We start from the raw sequence: 21,407 nt of genomic DNA, 5'->3' as shown, positions 1-21,407 counted from the left end.
GTAGTTATAATGGAGGTATTTATACACTTTGTTTTATGCATACTTTAAAAATAAAACAACTCATTTCTTGGTCTTCCTCTTCATTAAGTCTCTAAATTGGACCATATTTTGTATTTTCTTCATTGAATTTGCCAGTAATATCTCTGAAGCAGATTGGAGGTGAAACTCTGAGGTATATTAACTTTTTTTTTCAGTTTTGGTGCTAAAACAATTGTGTATTAGATGATTTTATGGTAATGCTTTCCAATTATTTATATTTTAAAATATAAAATTAGAACTTACATTGTTTTAACTGTTCAGAGTAATAATCAAGTAGAATTCCTGGATCACTTCTTTGGAAATTTATTGCATTGAGAAACTTTCAGTTCATTTTCAGTTTTGTTTGTCAGTGTTAGCTAGTTGATATCAAGTGAAAACTGAGCTAACTCAGTAGAACTGAAGGGAGAAAAGAATGAGAATTATTTTATTTAAACAAACTGAGAATCCTATCCACTCACAGACCACATATCTGCTCTTTCTATTAGTGCAAACACAGCATTCTAGGGGGGGATATTAATAAAGTGTTTGAACTTCAGCTTGTTTATGCTTCCATATGTATGAATTTTTAAAGTTCTTTTTTAAATGTAGGGATGTATAATATTAGTATTGTAACTAAAGGTTTGTGAGTAGTAAGAGAACTGAAAGTGTTACTCAAGACCTTGAAACAGTTCCTTTTGAGATACATAAAATACTTAAGGTTGAAAGGAGTTTGATTTACTTTCTGGTATTACTGATCAATTGTGTGATATTAATCAATGTGCTGTTTACTTCTCAGGTAGAAGTACTGTCTCAATTGTTCTCTTGAGAGATTTTTAACAACTTCTGCAAACTGTCCATTGTTGCTCCACTCTTTTTAGATCTTTACCCTATTAGTATGCAGATCTAGCATTAAAAATAAATAAAAGCCAGAGTAAATTAATCTTTTTTTTTTTTATTGCAGACTTAATTCAGTGCACAAATGAGATGAATGTGAACATCCCGCAGTTGGCAGACAGTTTATTTGAAAGAACTACTAACAGTAGTTGGGTGGTGGTCTTCAAATCTCTCATTACAACTCATCATTTGATGGTGTATGGAAATGAGGTAAGCAGTATTTTTAGTTAACAAGTATACTGGGGAGTTGACTGATTCAGCTTGTTTCTCTCACTGACACTTCAGAAATGGCTATAGCAACTGAATAATATAGGTAAAAAGGGCAAGGTGCTTATACAGAAATATAACTGTAGACCCTACACTTTGAGGAAAGATGGCCTTTAAGTCAGAAAGCAGAAAATGGGTCAGAGCACAGGGCACTTTCAGTAATGGGATCAGGAAGCAAAGATTAATGCCTAGAGATGGGTTCTATAAGCATCACTGATTTTTTGCAGGCCTTTGTGTATAGATTGTATGTTCGTCTATTTTCATTTACTTTTTTATCGTAGCCCAATCAGATTTCTGTCTGATCTGATGTAGTTGTCTATAGACGCTCTTTGCCTAGTTCAAGGCTGTGATATTAAGGACTAAGATGGCATTTTGCTGAGGAGACTGACTGAAGAACGCCTTCTTCAGCAAAGAGTTGTGTCTAAAGCCTTTGTTTCCCAAAAACGGGTAACAGATAAGATGCATGAGCTTTTGCAATTAACTGTTTGGAGAGAATCATCTCGTTTTCCATGATAGCTAATTTTTGAGTTCTTACCTTAGGTGATTTTCCCAGCCTAGCATACTTACTTGTAAAATTGTGTCAAAAGGAGTATTTTAAATTGTGTTAAAAGAAAATTTGAATGGAACTAGATAAATCTGGTACCTTGGTATGTGCCTTAGAAAAATGCAGACCACTGGTTGCTGGGAGATAGCTCCCATAGAGATGGGGAGGGACTTTATTCATTTGTATCAGATTTATAAACATGACTTTCTGACATCATCACTTTACTCATTATTTTGGGTTTTTCAGTCATGAGACTCTGCTGTTATCTTTTTTTTTTTTTTGCGGTACGCGGGCCTCACTGTTGTGGCCTCTCCCGTTGCGGAGCACAGGCTCTGGACGCGCAGGCTCAGCGGCCATGGCCCACGGGCCCAGCTGCTCCGTGGCATGTGGGATCTTCCTGGACCGGGGCACGAACCTGTGTCCCCTTGCATCGGCAGGCGGACTCTCAATGACTGCGCCACCAGGGAAGCCCCTGCTGTTATCTTTGACAGATACCAAAGAGAACATCATTAGAGTTCAGAATTAAAGCAGAAATTTACCCATAACTCTTACATTGCAACAGATCTGTTTGCATATTTTGATGTTCCTTTCTGGTCTTTTTTATAGCTATAATAATTTATATAAAATATTATATTTAACTTTTTTATATATCACAGCATAAGAAGCATCTCCATGTTCTGTGTTCTTTCTATTTATCATCTTTAATGACTACATAATTGATCATATGGTCCATCATTTTCTTAATTCTTCTCTTTCCTGGAAATTTAGTTTTCCGATTATTCACCGTTACAGTACCACATTGAATGATTTTATTTGTAGTTCTTAAGTTTTAAAAATTAGTTCCAGAAGCGTTACCTGAAATATGATTACTTGGGTAACAGACGTGACCATTTTTAGGACATATGTTACTCAGTTGCTTTCTCATTCATTATGAGCAGTATATAGAGTCAATAGAAAAATTTGGATATACTAGCCTCCGTGTAACTCGAAACGTTTTGATCTTAACTAGGATATTAGTTTCTATTTTCATCAGGAATGTGTTTGTCTAAGATCATGATCATTTATTCAGAAGAATTTCAGGCTTGTATGTATTTTTTACCTTTCTAAAAAATATATATAGTTTATTCTTTAAAAAGAAAAAGCCACAAATATAACCAACTACAATGCTGGATAAGGAGGCACACTATCAGTGGTGACTTTCAGAGGTAAATAAGGTGATGATACCAGAAGCAAAAACTTTATAAAGGCAAAAAACCCAGAAAGTTGACTGTCATTCCTTACAGTTGACTGACAGAAAGAGAAAGGTAGCATTTCAGTAGTGGTTTTCAGATGAACTCTAGTTTCCCTTCAGCAGCTAAGAGAAGTCCAATGCTCTGCTCTTTTTTTGGTGCTAGTTTGTACAACCCTCAGGTTTTTGCATTGGCAGGTGTTATTAGTCCGTGAGAGAGTATGCATAGGATTTCACTATGCTATGGTGTTGGAAATTACATAGAACAGTAGTTCTCAAATAGGGCAAGGGCGGAGAGTGATTTTCATCCCCAAGGGACATTGCTCATAACTGGAGGGGATGCTACTGGCATGTAGTAGGTAGAGGCTACTGGCGTGCTAAACATCTTATAATGCACAGGACAGGCCCCCACAAGAAAGAATGATCAAAACTTATAAAAAAATCATACAGTGTAATATTTTCTTAGGATATTTTAACACCTTTTTAAACAGGTTGTTTTAGGATAAATGATGAAACAGGAGTCTTCGATTTACAAATTGTTTTTCAAAATCCTGGTTTGTTTGGGGTGATCGCTGATGAACAAGATTGAGTCAGAGAAGTGATGGTGTACATAAAATTGATAATAATCCTCTGCATACATTTACAAAAAAGTAATCCTTTTAAAGGAAATCGAAAGGAGTTTCTTCAGCTATTTTAGAGGTTGTATGTAAAGGGAAGCTAAGGTAGTGTTCTGTGGTAAGCACTTTGGAGAGGGTTTTGACAGTATTTTGAGAAAATGAACTTTCATACGCATACCGACCCAACAATTCAACCCTAAGTATATATCATGAGAAACTCTTGTATGTTTGCAGGTGGGAGACCAGTACAAAGATGTCGGTGAAACATTGTTAATAATAGTGAAATTGCAAAGAATTTAAATATCCGTATAGAAATGGATACATAATGATATAGTAGTTCATTTAAATGCTCAAACGTTGTTTAAAATGAATGAACTAGATGTACATGTATTAAATGGATAATTCTTGGGAAGAAGTTGTTAAAAATCACATTGGAAAAGAATAAGTACAGTATGGTATTTCTGTAAATTTAAAATAGAAAACAAAATTATGTACAGTTTATAGATACTTATATATGTAGTAAAATTGTAAAAACATTTGTGGGAATGATGTAAACCTACTTCAGAAAAGCCATTGCCTCTGAAGAGGGAGGGAGGGAAGGGAATGGTTTTGAAGGTGTGTGTCTTCAATAATCTGTAATTTGATTCTGTAAGGGGTCTGAAGTGATTATGGTAATGTGTTTAATCTGGACAGTGGGTAAGAGGATGTCTGTAATATTATACTCCAGTATGATTACAGGTATTTTGCTTTTTAAAAAAAAAGTCATAAAAATTTTTGAGTCACCAGGTATCCGTGTAAAATAAAGGCACCATCTGAGTATGATTAACTATAGCCATAATATGCTATAGTAAAGCCAAAAATTACTGCTTCTAGTTTAAAAGTGCCTGTTTCCTTTTATTTTAACTTTAATACCATAGCTGTGGGCATTAGACTTTAATAAATTCCTGCATGCTAGTGAAAAATATATTTTATGTTTTTAGGGGGATTGAGGATGAAAATTTAAACTAGATAAGATTAATGGAATGTGTTAACCACCACTTTCTCCCTTAATTCTCAAATTAGAGTTTCTTAGATGGCAGTACTACTTGACATAATTATTTGTTTGTTTGTTTTTTTCCCCAGCGTTTTATTCAGTATTTGGCTTCAAGAAACACGTTGTTTAACTTAAGCAATTTTTTGGATAAAAGTGGATTGCAAGGTAAAAAACAACTTATTCATTATAGAAAATCAAGAGTGACCCCATTTGAGGATTACTGCAGAGTTGAACTCTTTCCTTTAGAACATGTGCTATGGAGGAACCTCATGTTTTAGTGAGGGTTGTAGGGAAGGAAAAACTGTATTTTCATGTGAAGATAAAGATGGACTTCACTACTTGACACCCAGAGCTTTTTGAAAAGTAGCATAAGGTAGCAATTTGAGAGCATGGGTTCTGGAACTGGACGGACTGCATTCAAATCCCATCTGTAACACTTACCAACTGCATAAACTTGAGCAAGTTACTTCACCTCTCTGCATCTGTAAAATCAGGAATAATGATAGCACCCACCCTGTAGGATTATCATGAGGCTTAACCTAGTTATACATGTAAAGTGCCTAGAATGATGCCTGGCAAATAGGAAACACTATGTAAGTATCTGCTTTCATTGTTGTTCTTATTATTTTATGCTTTATTCCAAGAAATGTAGTTGGGAATATCATATATTTTAGTAGCAAAGGTAAGCATTATGTGTTATTCAGATGAATTGTTCATTGATACTTACCTGTTACTTATTTTACTTTTAATTCAGTAAGTGGAAATTGCTGTAATCTGGTATTCTCACCCTCCATGTACATTCTGTCTTAATGGGATCTGTTATACTTAGTTCCAGAACTAGGCTGTTAGCATTATAGAATGTTAACTCTAGGAAGAGCCTCATAAAGGACATACTAAGACCATACTAAGACAAACTAAAGGAATACTCAGCAATAAGGTTCAGCTGGGAAGTATCTTTAGAGATCTGTGAGATGTGTGCTGCGCTTTGAAAGATGGATGAGAACATGAGTTGGCTTAAGCAGAGGTACACAGATGGACGTGGATGTGAAAGAGAAAGGGTGTTTAAGATTTATAGAGCAAATGAATGTGAATAGAATGTAGGTGGAGGTATTAGAGAACATGTAGTGACAGATAGCCCTCAAGAAGCTGTTTGGGGCCAAAATCATGCACAAAAGATTTTGATATAGTTGGGATTTTGTAATGCAGTGAGAAACCATCAAACTTTTTTGAGTTGAGGGAGGAGGACAGAGGGAGTGTGTGTTATAAAGAAAGCACCATAGCACAGTGCAGGTTGGATTCGAGTGAATAAAGTCTTAAAGACCTTGAGACTGCTCTGGTCATTATTTTGGTCATCTGGTAGAGAGTTAATGAGGGCCTGAATTGTGGTTTTTACGGCAATAAAAATCAATGGAATTTAGTGACTAACTGTGTTTGTGTTTAGGAACTGTCCAGTTCAATACTTATTTACTTTTGGCAGATGGAAGTATTAATTAGAATGAATTGAATACCCAGTCTTCCAGAGATTCTGGAAGGTCAGTAATCTATACATAGGACCAAGTGTTACAAGATTGATTTTACTTTAATGAGAGATATAATGCCTTAAATAGTTAAGGGGGAAAAAAATGAAGCAGTGGAATCCCTTTTTCAAATAAAATCTTAAATAGAAGCTAGATACATATAACAGATGAAACTGGAGCTGCTGTGTTTTCCGGAACATGGAGAAAACTCTGCCTGCTCATCTTTTTATTTCTGGTTTCCCCCTTATTCAGTTCATTTGAACTGTAAGAGTCTGTGGAAAGCAATATACAAACCACTACTCTAGAGCAGAAAATATGCATATGTCCAAGTGGGTTTTTTGTGTCTTATTAGCTACTGATTTTCTACTTTCTTAAGATGGAAATTAAGCACTTCTAGTGATAAGGTTTTAAGGCTTTCATTCCTTTTATGTAGAGAACAGTTTTTAGGCCTTTTATTTAAAGCTCATATTCTAAAGAGATTATGAAGGTAAGACTGAAATGGTAATTAAAGTATATAATTCAGTGGTGTTTTTGTAGTTTTGATTGCTGATGTATTTTGTTGGGTGGAGTCTGGTATATTTTCTTAAATATATAATGGGTGTATATAATACAAACTTCCAGTCTGGTGAGTGAGATAGACACTGTGTACATCTAATAGCTTTGAGCTGTACTTGGAGTAAGAATAATATGGGAGCACAAAGAGCTCAGGGAAAGTTTCAGAGATTGAGCCTTGAAGGATAAGAGAGATTTCTCCCATTATCGAGGATGGAGTAGAGTGGATTAGAGGGGACAATATTAACTAAAGAGCTGAAGAATGTGAGTATGTAACACCTTATAAAATGCACTAGTAGCTATGAGAATATCTGAGGGCAGTGATTTTTTTTTTTTCTATTTACTGATTTTTCTCCAGTGGCAAATTAGTAGGCACTCAAGAAATATTTGCTGAATAAATGAATTGGTGATTATGTTAAATCCAGTCACTTTCCTTTCCTTTCTTTCTTTCTTTTTTTTTTTGCTTGTTTTGGTATTATCTTTTTAAAGTAGCAGAGACCATCAACAACTAAAGTTGAATGTGTTAGATGAAGATGACCTAAAATAGAATGATAGAATGGACCTGCTTGTACAATGAGAAGCAAAAATTTGTAGACCTCACTGAGCCAGGCAATAGCTAAAACACAAATTTTTTTTTTTAGTAATACTGATTAGATTTTTATGGTGCTGAAGTTTTCAAATCTCATGATTGTGATGAAACAAAATCTTAGAATGATTTAGGTATTCATTTTGGAAGTTTAGTTGAAAACATTCACATAATTGTTTTTTGTTAGGCCTTAAACTTTCGTATTGCCATTTCTTTCATTGTGCTATGCAGTAATTTTCTCTGCTACTTATAAGGTTGGCACACATAAGTTATAGTTGTTCTAAGTCATATGCAGCTAAAGATTAGTAAGTATGAAAATAATTAAATTGATTAATGATTTAAGGAGTGGGGTTGTGGTTCCATAGGATGTTAAATTTGAGTTATGAGGTTATCAGGTAGTATAAGAAAACAGGCTTTTCAATTCCTGATAAATAAAAGATAGGAATATTGGTCAGAAGTAAAACAGAATTGTTGTTTTATTGAAATTCTAAGGGGGAAAATTTTTCTAAGCCACATATGACATAACTGACTTTAAAAATGTTAAGTATTAGATTTTAATGTCACTTAATTTACATCACTAAATTGAAGGTGGGATAACAAGACAATATGGCCATTGGATGAAATGAGTTGGTTTTCTAAGCTAATTGGGATTTTAATTATGAAACCCTTTTCTGTTTCTTTTCTTACAGGATATGATATGTCTACCTTTATTAGGCGGTATAGTAGATATCTAAATGAAAAAGCAGTTTCATACAGACAAGTTGCATTTGATTTCACAAAAGTGAAAAGAGGGTGAGTTAAGCTTGCTTTTTTTTTGATATCTGATGTATTTTAATATTTTAAATATAAATCGTAGGCATTATTGATTATGCGTTATGGAATTTCAGGCCAGTTTTAAAAGGTGAACTTCATTTTTCTCTGAAGAAGTATATCAGATACTTTTTGCACTAGGATTTTCAAAGTTCTTTTGAATTTTATAACAGCTTTATTGAGACAATTCACACAACATAAAATTCACCCTTTTGAAGTGTACAATTAAGTGGTTTTTAGTATATTTACAAAGTTGTGCAGCATCACCGCTATCTAATCCCAAAACATTTCATTGCTTCCCATTTTCCTCTTCCTCTAGACCCTGAAAACGACAAATCTACTTTATATCTCTATGGATTTGTCCTGAACATTTTGTATAAGTGGAATCGTACAATATGTGGCCTTTTGTGTCTGACTTCTTTCATTCAGCATAATCAAGTTACAGCATCTTTGTTGTGGCATGCATCAGTACTTCATTCCTTTTTATGCCCAAGTAATATTCTATCATGTAGAGACACCATATGTATATACATGCCACATCTGGTTTTTTTTGTTTTTTGGTTTTTTTTTGAGGTATGCGGGCCTCTCACTGCTGCGGCCTGTCCCGCTGCGGAGCACAGGCTCCGGACGCGCAGGCCCAGCGGCCATGGCCCACGGGCCCAGCCGCTCCGCGGCATGTGGGATCCTCCCGGACCGGGGCACGAACCCGCGTCCCCTGCACCAGCAGGCGGACCCCCAGCCACTGTGCCACCAGGGAAGCCCCATACCACATCTTTATACATTCATCTGTCCTTGATGGACACTTAGGTTGCTTCCATGTCTTAGCTATTGTACATAGTGCTGCTGTGAACATTGGGGTTCATGTATCTTTTTGAGTTAGAGTTTTGTCTGAATATATGCCCAGGATAGGATTGCTGGATCATACAGTAACTCTATTTTTCATTTTTTAAGGAACCTCCATACTGTTCTCCATAGTGGCTGCTCCAGTTTACATTCCCACCAGCAGTGAAGGAGGGTTCCTTTTTCTCCACACCCTCTCCAGCATTTATTGTTTGTAGACTTTAATGATGGGCGTTTTGACTGGTGTGAGGTGATACCTCATTGTAGTTTTGGTTTGCATTTTTCTAATAATTAGTGATATTGAGCATCTTTTCATGTGCCTGTTGGCCATCTGTATGTCTTCTTTGGAGAAATGTCTATTTAGGCCTTTTGCCCTTTTTTAAAAAAATTATTTTTTTATTCTGCCCATTTTTGGATTTTATTTTTTAAATTTAATTAATTTACTTTTGGCTACATTGGGTCTTTGTTGCTGCACAAGGGTTTTCTCTAGTTGCGGCGAGTGTGGGGTACTCTTCATTGTGGTGCGTGGGCTTCTCATTGAGGTGGCTTCTCTTGTGGAGCATGGGCTCTAGGCACACAGGCTTCAATAGGTGCAGCACACTGGCTCAGTAGTTGCTGCACGCAGGCCCTCGAGCATGCGGGCTTCTGTAGTTGCTGTGTGTGGGCTCAGTAGTTGTGGTGCGGGCTCTAGGGCGTGCAGGCTCAGTAGTTGTGGTGCATAGGCTTAGTTGCTCCATGCATGTGGGATCTTCCCAGGACCAGGGGACAAAGCCGTGTCCCCTGCATTGGCAGGCAGCTTTTAACCACTGAGCCACCAGGGAAGTCCCGATTGAGTTTTCTTTTTTTGATGTTAAGCTGTATGAACTGTTTGTGTACTTTGGAAATTAATCCATTGTTGGTAGCATTGTGTGAAAATAATTTCTTCCAGTCCATAGGTGTCTTTGTTTTTGTTTATGGTTTCCTTTTCTGTGCAAAAGCTTTTAAATTTAATTAGGTCCATTTGTTTATTTTTGTTCTTATCTCTGTTACTGTAGGAGATGGATCCAAAAAAATATTGCTACAATTTATGTCAAAGAGTGTTCTGCCTGAGTTTTCTTCTAGGGGTTTTTATAGTATCTGGTCTTACATTTAGGTGCTTAATCCATTTTGAGCTTATTTTTGTATATGGTGTTAGAGAATGTTCTAATTTCTTTCTTTCCATGTAGCTGTCCAGTTTGCCCAGCATCACTTACTGAAGAGATTGTCTTTTCTCCATTGTATCTTCTTGCATCCTTTGTCATAGATTAATTGACCATAAGTGCATGGGTTTATTTCTGGGCTTTCTATCCTGTTCTGTTGATCTATATGTCTCTTTTTGTGCTGATACCATACTGTTTTGATTACTGTAGCTTTGTTTTATAGTCTGAAGTCAGGGAGCATGATTCCTCCAGCTCCATTCTTCTTTCTCAAAATTGTTTTGGCTATTTGGGATCTTTTGTGTTGCCATGCAAATTTAAAATTTTTTTGTTCTAATTCTGTGAAAAATGCCATTGGTAATTTGATAGGAATTGCACTGAATCCACAGATTGCTTTGGTTAGTAAGGTCATTTTAAGAATATTGATTCTTCCAATCCAAGAACACAGTAAATCTTTACATCTGTTTGCATCATCTTCAGTTTCTTTCATCAGTGTCTTATAGTTTTTGGAGTACAGGTCTTTTGCCTCCTTAGGTAGCAAACTGTTTTTCAAAGTAGTTGAACCATTTTACATTCCCACCAGCAATGTATACAGGTTCCAATTTCTCCACATTCTTGTCAATGCTTGTTATTTTCTGTCTTTGATTATAACCGTCCTAGTGGGTGTGGAGTGATGTATCGTGTTTTGGTTTGCATTTTCCTGATGGCTAATGATGTTGAGTGTCTTTTTATGTGCTTATTGGCCATTTGTATATCTTCTTTGGAAAAATGTCTGTTCAAGTCCTTGTTTTTTAATTGGGTTGTCCTTTTACTGTTGAATTGTAAGCGTTTTTTAAAATATGGACATCAGTTCCTTATCATATATATAATTTGCACATATTTTCTCACCTCCCGTGGCTTGTCTTCACTTTCTTAATGGTATCCTTTGAAAAACGTAAGTTTTTAATTTTGATGGATTCCAATTTATTTATTTATTTATTTTTCTTTGGTTGTGTATACTTTTGGCATCATGTCTAAGAAAACATTGCTTAATCCAAGATCACAAAGATATACTCCTACCTTTTTTCTGTTTTGTAGTTTTAGCTCTTACATTTAGGTTTTGATCCACTTTGAATTAATTTTTGTATGTGGTATGAGGTATGGGTGTAAATTCATTCTTTTGTATGTGGATATTCTGTTATCCCAGCACCATTTGTTGAAGTCTTTTCTTTTCCCATTGAATGGTCTTGATGAAAATGGATTGATCATAAATGTAAAGGCTTATTTCTGGGCTCTCAATTCTATTCTGTTGATCTATGTCTGTCCTCATGCCAGTACCACACTTGTTTTGAAGAATGTTGCTTGGTAGTAAGTTTTGAAATTGAGAAGTGTGAGTTCTCTGGCTCTCTTCTTAATTTTCAAGATTGTTTTGGCTATTCTGTATCTCTTGCATTTTCGTATGAATTTTAGGATTAGCTTATCAATTTCTGCAGAAATGGTAGCTGGATTTTGATAAAGATTGCATTTAATCTGTAGATCAAATTGGGAAGCGTTAAGTGTCTTAACACATTGTTTCTAATCCATAAATACAGGATATCTTTCTGTTTATCTTGTGTAATTTCTTTCATTGCTGTTTTGCATTTAAGGTTCTTTTTAATCTTGAACGCAGAGGTTGAATTTATTTCTTGCTGTGCCCTAAATCACAGTCTTCTTGTCATAAGAACTAATCTCATGAATGATAGAATCAGTGTTTCTATACCTGATAAAAAGTCCGGTGTACAGGTTTTTTTTAGGATATATGATGAGTCCTCAGGAAAGAAGACATTCTTAAGGGGCATCGATGACCCTTGTAACTATGGAGGCCTGCCCTGAGGGGAATCTGGCTTCTGCGGAAATACTGAGTTTCTGAATTTCCCTGCTCTTTAAAGATCCCAAAGATCTATGCAATTAATATGTTCCTTTAAATTGTTCTCTTGACATGTTAAATTACTAGACTGAAATGGAAATTTTAATACAAGTGTAAAGTAACCTCTCAGTTATTCAAGAAGTTTTAAAGCTGAATTTAAATGTTTCTGTGTCACTGTTTCAAATTAATTGGGAGGTGATGAGTTTGGAACCTACCAAAACTGAATTCCACAGATTTTTGTTTCATATATTTAGGTACTTTGTAGGTGATTATGATAGAGGAGATCATATTAGAGGTCTGATTCTTAACCCTCAGTATTCTGTCCAGTAAACCACTTTCCAGCTGGGTTTATATTAATACTTCCCTGTAAAGCATGTTCAGTTAAAACTGATCAAGATATTTGTAGATTTCACATTTTAATATATATATATATATATATATACACACATATATGTATATATTAAAATATTTATTTGGTTGCGCTGTATCATAGTTGCTGCTCACGGGTTCCTTAGTTGCGGCTCGCTGGCTCCTTAGTTGTGGCACACAGTCTCCGTTGTTGTGGCATGTGAACTGTTAGTTGTGACATGCATGTGGGATCTAGTTCACTGACCAGGCATCAAACCTGGGCCCCTGGCTTTGGCAGCGTGGAGTCTTAACCACTGCGCCACCAGGGAAGTCCCAGATTAATATATTTTAAAAATTGTAACTTCTTTTCTAATCTGAAGGGTCAGTTTCTCAATTGAGGAGTGTTGTTGCATTTTTATATTTAATAGAGCAAACTTTTATTACTTGGATGAGAACAGTCCTTGATTATACACAATGTAATTAGTACTGATTTAAAGGAAATTACTCTTATTTAATGCTAAGGAAAAGAAAAGTGAATCAAAGAGGACCTATGATTGAGTGGAATCAAGAGTAGCACAACATGTGTATGTATCTGGGTGTATAAAATACCCAGATACCTACACATACACATATATATATATATACACAAACCATATGACTGGGCAGTTTTTTTTGGTTTGTTTTTGTTTTTAATTGGAATATAGTCGTTTTACAATGTTGTCTTAGTTTCTACTCTACAGTGAAGTGGAGTTCCTGTGCTATACAGCAGGTTCTTATTAGTTATCAGTTTTATACATATTAGTGTATATATGTCAATCCCAATCTCCCAATTCATCCCACCCTCCCTCACCCCCAGCTGCTTTCCTCCCTTGGTGTTCATACGTTTGTTCTCTACTTCTGTGTCTCTATTTCTGCCTTGCAAACTGGTTCATCTGTACAATTTTTCTAGATTCCACATACCTGCGTTAACATATGATATTTGTTTTTCTCTTTCTGACTTCACTCTGTATGACAGTCTCTAGGTCCATCCACGTTCTACAAATGATCCAATTTTGTTCCTTTTTATGGCCAAGTAATATTCCATTGTATATATATATACTACATCTTCTTTATCCATTCGTCTGTTGATGGACATTTAGGTTGCTTCCATGACTTGGCTATTGTAAATAGTGCTACAATGAACACTGGGGTGCATGTGCCTTTTTTTTTTTTTGCAGTATGTGGGCCTCTCACTGTTGTGGCTTCTCCCGTTGCAGAGCACAGGCTCCGGACGTGCAGGCTCAGCGGCTGTGGCTCACGGGCCTAGCTGCTCCGCGGCATGTGGGATCCTCCCTGATCAGGGCACGAACCCGTGTCCCCTGCATCGGCAGGCGGACCCTCAACCACTGCGCCACCAGAGAAGCCCCATGTGTCTTTTTGAATTACGGTTTTCTCGGTATATGCTCAGTAGTGGGATTGCTGGGTCATATGGTAGTTCTGTTTTTTTGTTTTTTAAGGAACCTCCATACTGTTCTCCATAGTGGCTGTATCAATTTACATTCCCACCAACAGGCAGGAGGGTTCCTTTTTCTCCACACCCTCTCTAGCATTTGTTTGTAGATTTTCTGATGATGCCCATTCTAACCAGTGTGAGGTGATGCCTCGCAGTTTTGATTTGCATTTCTCTAATAGTGATGTTGAGCAGCTTTTCATGTGCCTCTTGGCCATGTATGTCTTCTTTGGAGAAATGTCTGGTTTGATCTCCTGCGCATTTTTCGATTGGGTTGTTTGTTTTTCTGACATAGAGCTGCATGAGCTGTTTGTATATTTTGGAGATAATCCCTTGTCAGTTGCTTCATTTGCAAACATTTTTATCCGATTCTGTTGGTTGTCTTTTGGTTTTGTTTATGGTTTCCTTTGTGGTGAAAAAGCTTTTAATTTGTCGATTTTTGTTGTTACTTCTGTTACTCAATGAGGTGGATTAAAAATATTACTGCAATTAATGTCAGAGAGTGTTCCGCATATGTTTTACTCTAAGAGTTTTACAGTATCCGAATCCTTGCATCCTTGGGATAAATCCCACTTGATCATGGTTTATGATCCTTTTAATGTATTGTTGGATTCTGTTTGCTAGTATTTTGCTGAGGGTTTTTGCATCTATATTCATCAGTGATATTGGTCTGTAATTTTCTTTTTTTGTAGTGTCTTTCCCTGGTTTTGCTATCAGGGTGATGATGGCCTCATAGAAGGAGTTTGGGAGTGTTCCTTCCTCTGTAGTTTTTTGGAAGAGTTTGACAAGGATGGGTGTTAGTTCTTCTCTAAATGTTTGAACGAATTCACCTGTGAAGCCATCTGGTCCTGGACTTTAGTTTGTTGGAAGATTTTTAATCACAGTTTCAATTTCATTACTTGTGATTGGTCAGTTCATATTTTCTATTTCTTCCTGGTTCAGTCTTAGAAGGTTATACCTTTCTAAGAATTTGTCCATTTCTTCCAGGTTGTCCATTTTATTGGCATGGAGTTGCTTGTAGTAGTCTCTTAGGATGCTTTGTATTTCTGCGGTGTCTGTGGTAACTTCTCCTTTTTCATTTCCAATTTTATTGATTTGAGTCCTCTCCCTCTTTTTCTTGATGGGTCTGGCTAACGGTTTATCAATTTTGTTTATCTTCTCGAAGAACCAACTTTTAGTTTTATTGATCTTTGCTATTGTTTTCTTTGTTTCTATTTCATTTATTTCTGCTCTGATCTTTATGATTTCTTTCCTTCTACTAACTTTGGGTTTTGTTTGTTCTTTCTCTGGTTCCTTTAGGTGTAAATTTAGATTGTTTATTTGATAGTTCTCTTGTTTCTTGAGGTAGGATTGTATTGCTATAAACTTCCCTCTTATAACTGCTTTTGCTGCATCCCATAGGTTTTGGATCGTCGTGTTTTCATTGTCATTTGTCTCTAGGTATTTTTTGATTTCTTCAGTGATCTCTTGGTTATTTAGTAATGTATTGTTTAGCCTCCATGTGTTTGTGTTTTTTACATTTTTTTTCCTGTAATTTATTTCTGATCTCATAGCGTTGTGGTCGGAAAAGATGCTCGATACGATTTCAGTTTTCTTAAATTTACTGAGGCTTGATTTGTGACCCAAGATGTGATCTGTCCTGGAGAATGTTCTGTGTGCCCTTGAGAAGAAAGTGTAATCTGCTGTTTTCGGATGGACTGTCCTATAAATATCAATCAGTTCTGTCTGGTCTGTTGTGTCATTGAAAGCTTGTGTTTTCTTATTAATTCTCTGTCTGGATGATCTGTCCATTGGTATAAGTGAGGTGTTAAAATTCCCTGCTATTATTATGTTACTGTCAATTTCCTCTTTTAGAGCTGTTAGCAGTTGCCTGATGTAGTGAGGTGCTTCTTTGTTGGGTGCATATATATTTTTACTTGTTATATCTTATTGGCTTGATCCCTTGATCATTATATAGTGTCCTTCCTTGTCTCTTGTAACATTCTTTATTTTAAAGTCTATTTTATCTGATATGAGTATTGCTACTGCAGCTTTCTTTTGATTTCCATTTGCATGGAATATCTTTTTCCATTCCCTCAGTTTCAGTGTGTATGTGTCCCTAGGTCTGAAGTGGGTCTCTTGTAGACAGCGTATATATGGGTCTTGTTTTTTTTTTTTTTTTTGCGGTACGCGGGCCTCTCACTGCTGTGGCCTCTCCCGTTGCGGAGCACAGGCTCCGGACGCGCAGGCTCAGCGGCCATGGCTCACAGGCTTAGCCGCTCTGCGGCATGCGGGATCCTCCCAGACCGGGACACGAACCCACGTCTCCTGCATCGGCAGGCGGACTCTCAACCACTGCGCCACCAGGGAAGCCCGTGGGTCTTGTTTTTGTATCCATTCAGCCAGTCTGTGTCTTTTGGCTGGAGCATTTAATCCATTCACATTTAAGGTAATTATCGATATATATGTCCCTATTACCATTTTCTTGTTTTGGGTTTGTTTTTGTAGGTCGTTTTCTTCTCTTGTGTTTCCCACTTAGAGAAGTTCCTTTAGCATTTGTTGTAGAGCTGGTTTGGTGGTGCTGAATTCTCTTAGCTTTTGCTTGTTTGTAAAGCTTTTGATTTCTCCGTTGAATCTGAATGAGATCATTGCTGGGTAGAGTATTCTTGGTTGTAGGTTCTTCCCTTCCATCACTTTAAATATGTCGTGCCACTCCCTCCTGGCTTGCAGAGTTTCTGCTGAGAAATCAGCTGTTGATCTTATGGGAGTTCCCTTGTATGTTGTCATTTTTCCCTTGTTGCTTTTAATAATTTTTCTTTGTCTTTAATTTTGTCAGTTTGATTATTATGTATCTCAGCGTGTTTCTGCTTGGGTTTATCCTGCCTGGAACTCTCTGTGCTTCCTGGACATGGGTGCCTATTTCCCATGTTAAGGACGTTTTCGTCTATAATCTCTTCAAATGTTTTCTCAGGTCCTTTCTCTCTCTCTCCTTCTGGGACTCCTATAATGTGAATGTTGGTGCGTTTAATGTTGTCCCAGCAGTCTCTTAGGCTGTCTTCATTTCTTTTCATTCCTTTTTCTTTATTCTGTTCTGTAGCAGTGATTTCCACCATTCTGTCTTCCAGGTCACTTATCCTTTCTTCTGCCTCAGTTATTCTACTGTTGATTCCTTCTAGTGTGTTTTTCATTTCAGTTATTGTATTGTTCATCTCTGTTTGTTTGCTCTTTAATTCTTCTAGGACTTTGTTAAACATTTCTTGCATTTTCTCGATCTTTGCCTTCATTCTTTTTCTGAGGTCCTGGATCATCTTCACTATCATTATTCTGAATTCTTTTTCTGGAAGGTTGCCTATCTCCACTTCATTTAGTTGTTTTTCTGGGGTTTTATCTTGTTCCTTCATCTGGGACATAGTCTTCTGCCTTTTCATTTTGTCTGTCTTTCTGTGATTGTGGTTTTCATTCTGCAGGCTGCGGGATTATAATTCTTCCGTCTGTCCTCTCTGGTTGCATTAAGTGAAGTTTCCTGTAGAATAAATTCTTAGAATTGACAAGTCAAACGTTATAGACATTTACCATTTATTAGAAAATATTAAGTTGCCCTGGATAAAAGTGGTACCAGATTACTGAGTTAATTACAGCTATAAATACCTCTTCCTCTGTTTTCTTCCCTCATCATGAAAATGTATCTCATTAGGTGTTCATTTTATGTTGGTTGATCAATTAATTTTTAAATGGTGATATTGAGCCTCTTTCTCTCTTTTTAAAAATGCCATTCATGCTTTGTTAATTGCTTTTCAGTGTCCTTTGCCCACTTCTCTGTTGGGCTTTTACAATTCTTTTCTGTTGTCTTAAGACTAACTGGCTGTTTTGTCAGATAAATTTAGGTTTGATTTCTAGCTTCACTCCAGTTATATGAAAGATTTTAGTAGGATACTTCAGCCAGCTTAAGTTTTTTTTTTTGTTTTTTTTTTTTGCGGTACACGGGCCTCTCACTGTTGTGGCCTCTCCCGTTGCGGGGCACACGCTCCGGATGCGCAGACTCAGTGGCCATGGCTCACGGGTCCAGCCGCTCCGTGGCATGTGGGATCTTCCCGGACTGGGGCACGAACCCACGTCCCCTGCATTGGCAGGTGGACTCTCAACCACTGCGCCACCAGGGAAGCCCCCAGCTTAAGTTTTAAAAAATAATTTTATTTTGAAATAATTTCACTTCCTGAAATGCTGCAAGGATAATACAGATAACTCCTATACACTTTAGTCAGATTTACCAGGCTTTAACATTTTGTCACATTTGTTTAATCATTCTTTGTGTATGTGTGTTTGTATACTTCTCTTTTTGATCCATTTGAAAGTGGATTACATACCTCATGCCTTTTTACATTGTATAGCTCTTAATACTTCAATGTCTGTTTCCTAAGAACAAGTATCTTTTTTTTACATATCCATCAGTTTGCTAACTATTTCGGCATCATGCTACACAAACTTACGTTATTTGTACAGGACAGTGGGTTAGTTACATGGAGAAGACTGTTTGAGGCTGAAGGGTTAGGCATTAATGTGTTGGCATACATATAATCCAATTGTACCACAGTAGTCTGCTGTGGCACAACTTGGGAAGCCTTGACTTATGCTCCAAGTTATTTCATCTGTAAATATATTTTCATCTGTAGAATGGTGATGTTAATAGCACTTATCTATTAGGATTGTTATGAGAATTAAATGATATATTTTATGTAATGTTTATAGCACATGGCAAAGTAACAAATAAGCTTTTGGTTTTATTGGGAAAATAAACTGTCACAGGTTACAAATATTGCTCCTGGTTTTATTTTAGCAGTATTGAAACTTAAAAAAAATCTTATGTGTTAAAAATTGTTATCTTTATTTTATTTATTTATTTTTGTGGTACGCGGGCCTCTCACTGTTGTGGCCTCTCCCGTTGTGGAGCACAGGCTCCGGACACGCAGGCTCAGCGGCCGTGGCTCACGGGCCCAGCCGCTCCGCGGCATGTGGGATCTTCCCGGACCAGGGCACGAGCCCGTGTCCCCTGCATCGGCAGGCGGACTCTCAACCACTGCACCACCAGGGAAGCCCATTATCTTTATTTTTATGGCTGTTGTTTTTTAAGCAAACTTGGAGCGGGGTTTTCTGCCCCAAAGTGATCAACTAGGTATTTATGTTTTCATTGGATATTTTTATGGATCCAGTATTTTATATTTAAATCTTTAATTCATTTAGAATATATCTTGGTATTTAGAAATTGAGGTGGAGATAACTGTAATTTTTAATAGAAATATAGGATATTCAAAATCAAAATGAATTATTACCCTTGTATGGTTAAATGACTTTTCACTTAAATATACTTCTTTTATCTAGCCCCTTATTCATTATTCTGGCAAATTCTTAGTCATTCCTCAAGAATTCACTCAAACATCATTTTTTTGAGGAAGCCTTATTTCTGTTAGATTTTATATGAGATTGTCCGTCCATGAAGACAATATAGTCTTACTCAGATTCATATCTTCAGGACTTTCCACAGTATCTAAACATAGTAAATATGTAATAGTTTTTGAAAAGATGACTAGGTGTTTCTAAATAGTACATTAAACGGTTCTATGAAAAATGGATCCAGTAAATTGCCTGTAGATTTATCTTTTTAGTTAGTTGTGTTAAAGATTGGTCCCTTCATTTTCTATTTGTTTAACATTCCATTTTTTGATAGTGTTAACTTACCATGTTTAATTATCTTGAATTCTAAATTAGTACGGTTCAAAGTAACAAGACATTGTTACATAACAAGCAAAAGAAAGAATATTAGAGGTATTGTCTGTGAGTAAGGATATGGATGATCATCCTTTAATTCACTGCTCTTATATTTGGGAAGCAAGTATCTGAATTATAATCTATTTAAGAAGTAATAAAAGCTTGTTTTCTACATAGAGTATGAACTGTCATACATTTGCTCTGAATCATATTTAAGCATTTGGGTTTGTGAGTTGAGTTTTTTGAAGTCTGATGTAAGCATGTGATAACTTAGGATTTTTCTTAATTGAAAAATTTAAAGTTCTCTGGGATGAAATGATGTGGCTAGTGAGAGAGGGAAGAATAAAAAAACATCCCCATAGTTTCTGGCCTAAGTCACTGGGGAGATGTTACCTTTTACTGGGAAGGTCTTTGGGAATGGTAGGGTAGGGTATAGTGATTAAAAATTAAGGATTTCGTTTTTGAAATATTAGTTTTTAGATGCCTGTAATTTATATAAGTTAAAGTATCAATTAGGCAATCAACAATACTAACTAGGAACTTTGAGATTTCTAGTCTGGGAATATAAATATATCAGTGGCAGTTTGGTAATTTCTGGCTTGGGAATGACAGTATTCTAGGGAATAAATACAGAATGAGAGGAGAGGGCCTAGAAACATCTTGAGATACACAGCATTTATTTTAGAGAATGAGTAGAGGATGAGGAGTCAATGAAAGAGACTAAAAAAGTGGTAGTGAAGTAGGCAGAAAACAAGGAGTGGGGGATATAGGGGATGCTAAGACAGAGTACAGAGTATTACAAGAATGAGGGAAACTTTTGAATGATGCTGAGAAGTCTAGTCAGGTAATGTTAGGCAAGTACCCATTGGAGAGGCAACATGGAGAGGCAAGAGTGGATCTTTACTGGAGTGAATTGAATAATGAATGAAAAGGAAGTGGCAATTCTTTTAAAAAGTGTGCTTGACTATGCAATAGAAGTGGTAGCTGAATGGGAATGTGGGGTTAGTGCAAGTGTGTGTGTGTTTGTGTTTAAAGTGTGGTTGTGTTTAAAGTGTGGTAGACTTTGCTTGCATGTTCATGGGAATGATATAGTCTAAAAGAGATTAATGATCTGCACTGTCCAATATGGTAGCTGTTTGCCACGTGTGGCTGTTTAAATTCACCTGAAATAAAATTAAAAATTCATTTCCTTAGTTCCATCAACCACATTTCAGGTGCTCAGTAGCCACGTGTGGCTGGTGGCTACCATACTGAATGGTGTAGGTGTAGAACATTTCTACCATTGCAGATAGTTCTATTGGACACTGCTGTGTTAAAGAGAAAGAGGATAACCAAAGATTGTGACAGAGTGGGATCCAAAGGACCTGTGTGATTGATATTTACATTTGATAGAAAGAAATAGACTTCCTCCGTTGTAATATGAGCAGATCAGATAAATATAGTTTTGGTGGCAAGATAATCAGACAATCTCTTTTTGTCATTTTCTATTTCTGAATGAAATATTTTGAGAGGTATGAGCTGAGAGTTTGTGTGTTGGATGTGGGGGAGGGGTGGAGAAGGACAGGTGGGAGAAGGTGGTTTGAAAGTACTCAGGGGAGGGATTCACTAGAGAGGCTAAGAGGACTGCTGGCAATTCTGAGTCCCCATTTGAGGCTGATGATCAAGAATTTGTAGTTTAACCAGTTTACCCAGTTTTCTTTACTAGCACTCAGCTGCATGTGTACAGGCACAGAGAAGATAAATGTGTGTTCACCCAGGATTGTGAATTTGCCAGGTGACCGCAAGGGAATGAGAGGTGTAAGAGAGTTAGGGTATTAGCAAGGGAGTGATTATAATAATGACCTGTGGAATTATAAGCTAGA

The 21,407-nt window shown here is 36.6% G+C and overlaps 1 protein-coding gene across 21 annotated transcripts in view; it reads left to right on the top strand.

The window, feature by feature from the left end:
- Positions 1 to 21,407, top strand: part of PICALM (phosphatidylinositol binding clathrin assembly protein) — a 106,372-nt gene that overhangs the window by 31,337 nt on the left and 53,628 nt on the right. For 19 of the 21 annotated variants that reach the window (XM_027083590.1, XM_027083582.1, XM_027083586.1 and 16 more), the window contains exons 2-4: positions 980 to 1,122; positions 4,691 to 4,766; positions 7,946 to 8,048. The exons of 1 other annotated variant lie outside the window; for it this stretch is intronic. In XM_027083590.1, coding sequence (XP_026939391.1) covers positions 980 to 1,122; positions 4,691 to 4,766; positions 7,946 to 8,048 — 322 coding nt within the window. Of the gene's footprint in view, positions 1 to 979; positions 1,123 to 4,690; positions 4,767 to 4,886; positions 5,195 to 7,945; positions 8,049 to 21,407 lie in introns of those variants that run through there. One more of the 21 variants, XM_027083602.1, reaches the window with a different exon arrangement.

The sequence above is a fragment of the Aethalodelphis obliquidens genome, unplaced genomic scaffold, assembly GCF_003676395.1.
Source record: "Aethalodelphis obliquidens isolate GAN/ISIS:26980383/991018 unplaced genomic scaffold, ASM367639v1 scaffold50, whole genome shotgun sequence".
Lineage (NCBI taxonomy): Eukaryota > Metazoa > Chordata > Mammalia > Artiodactyla > Delphinidae > Aethalodelphis > Aethalodelphis obliquidens.
This window is presented reverse-complemented; position numbering and strand designations above follow the sequence as displayed.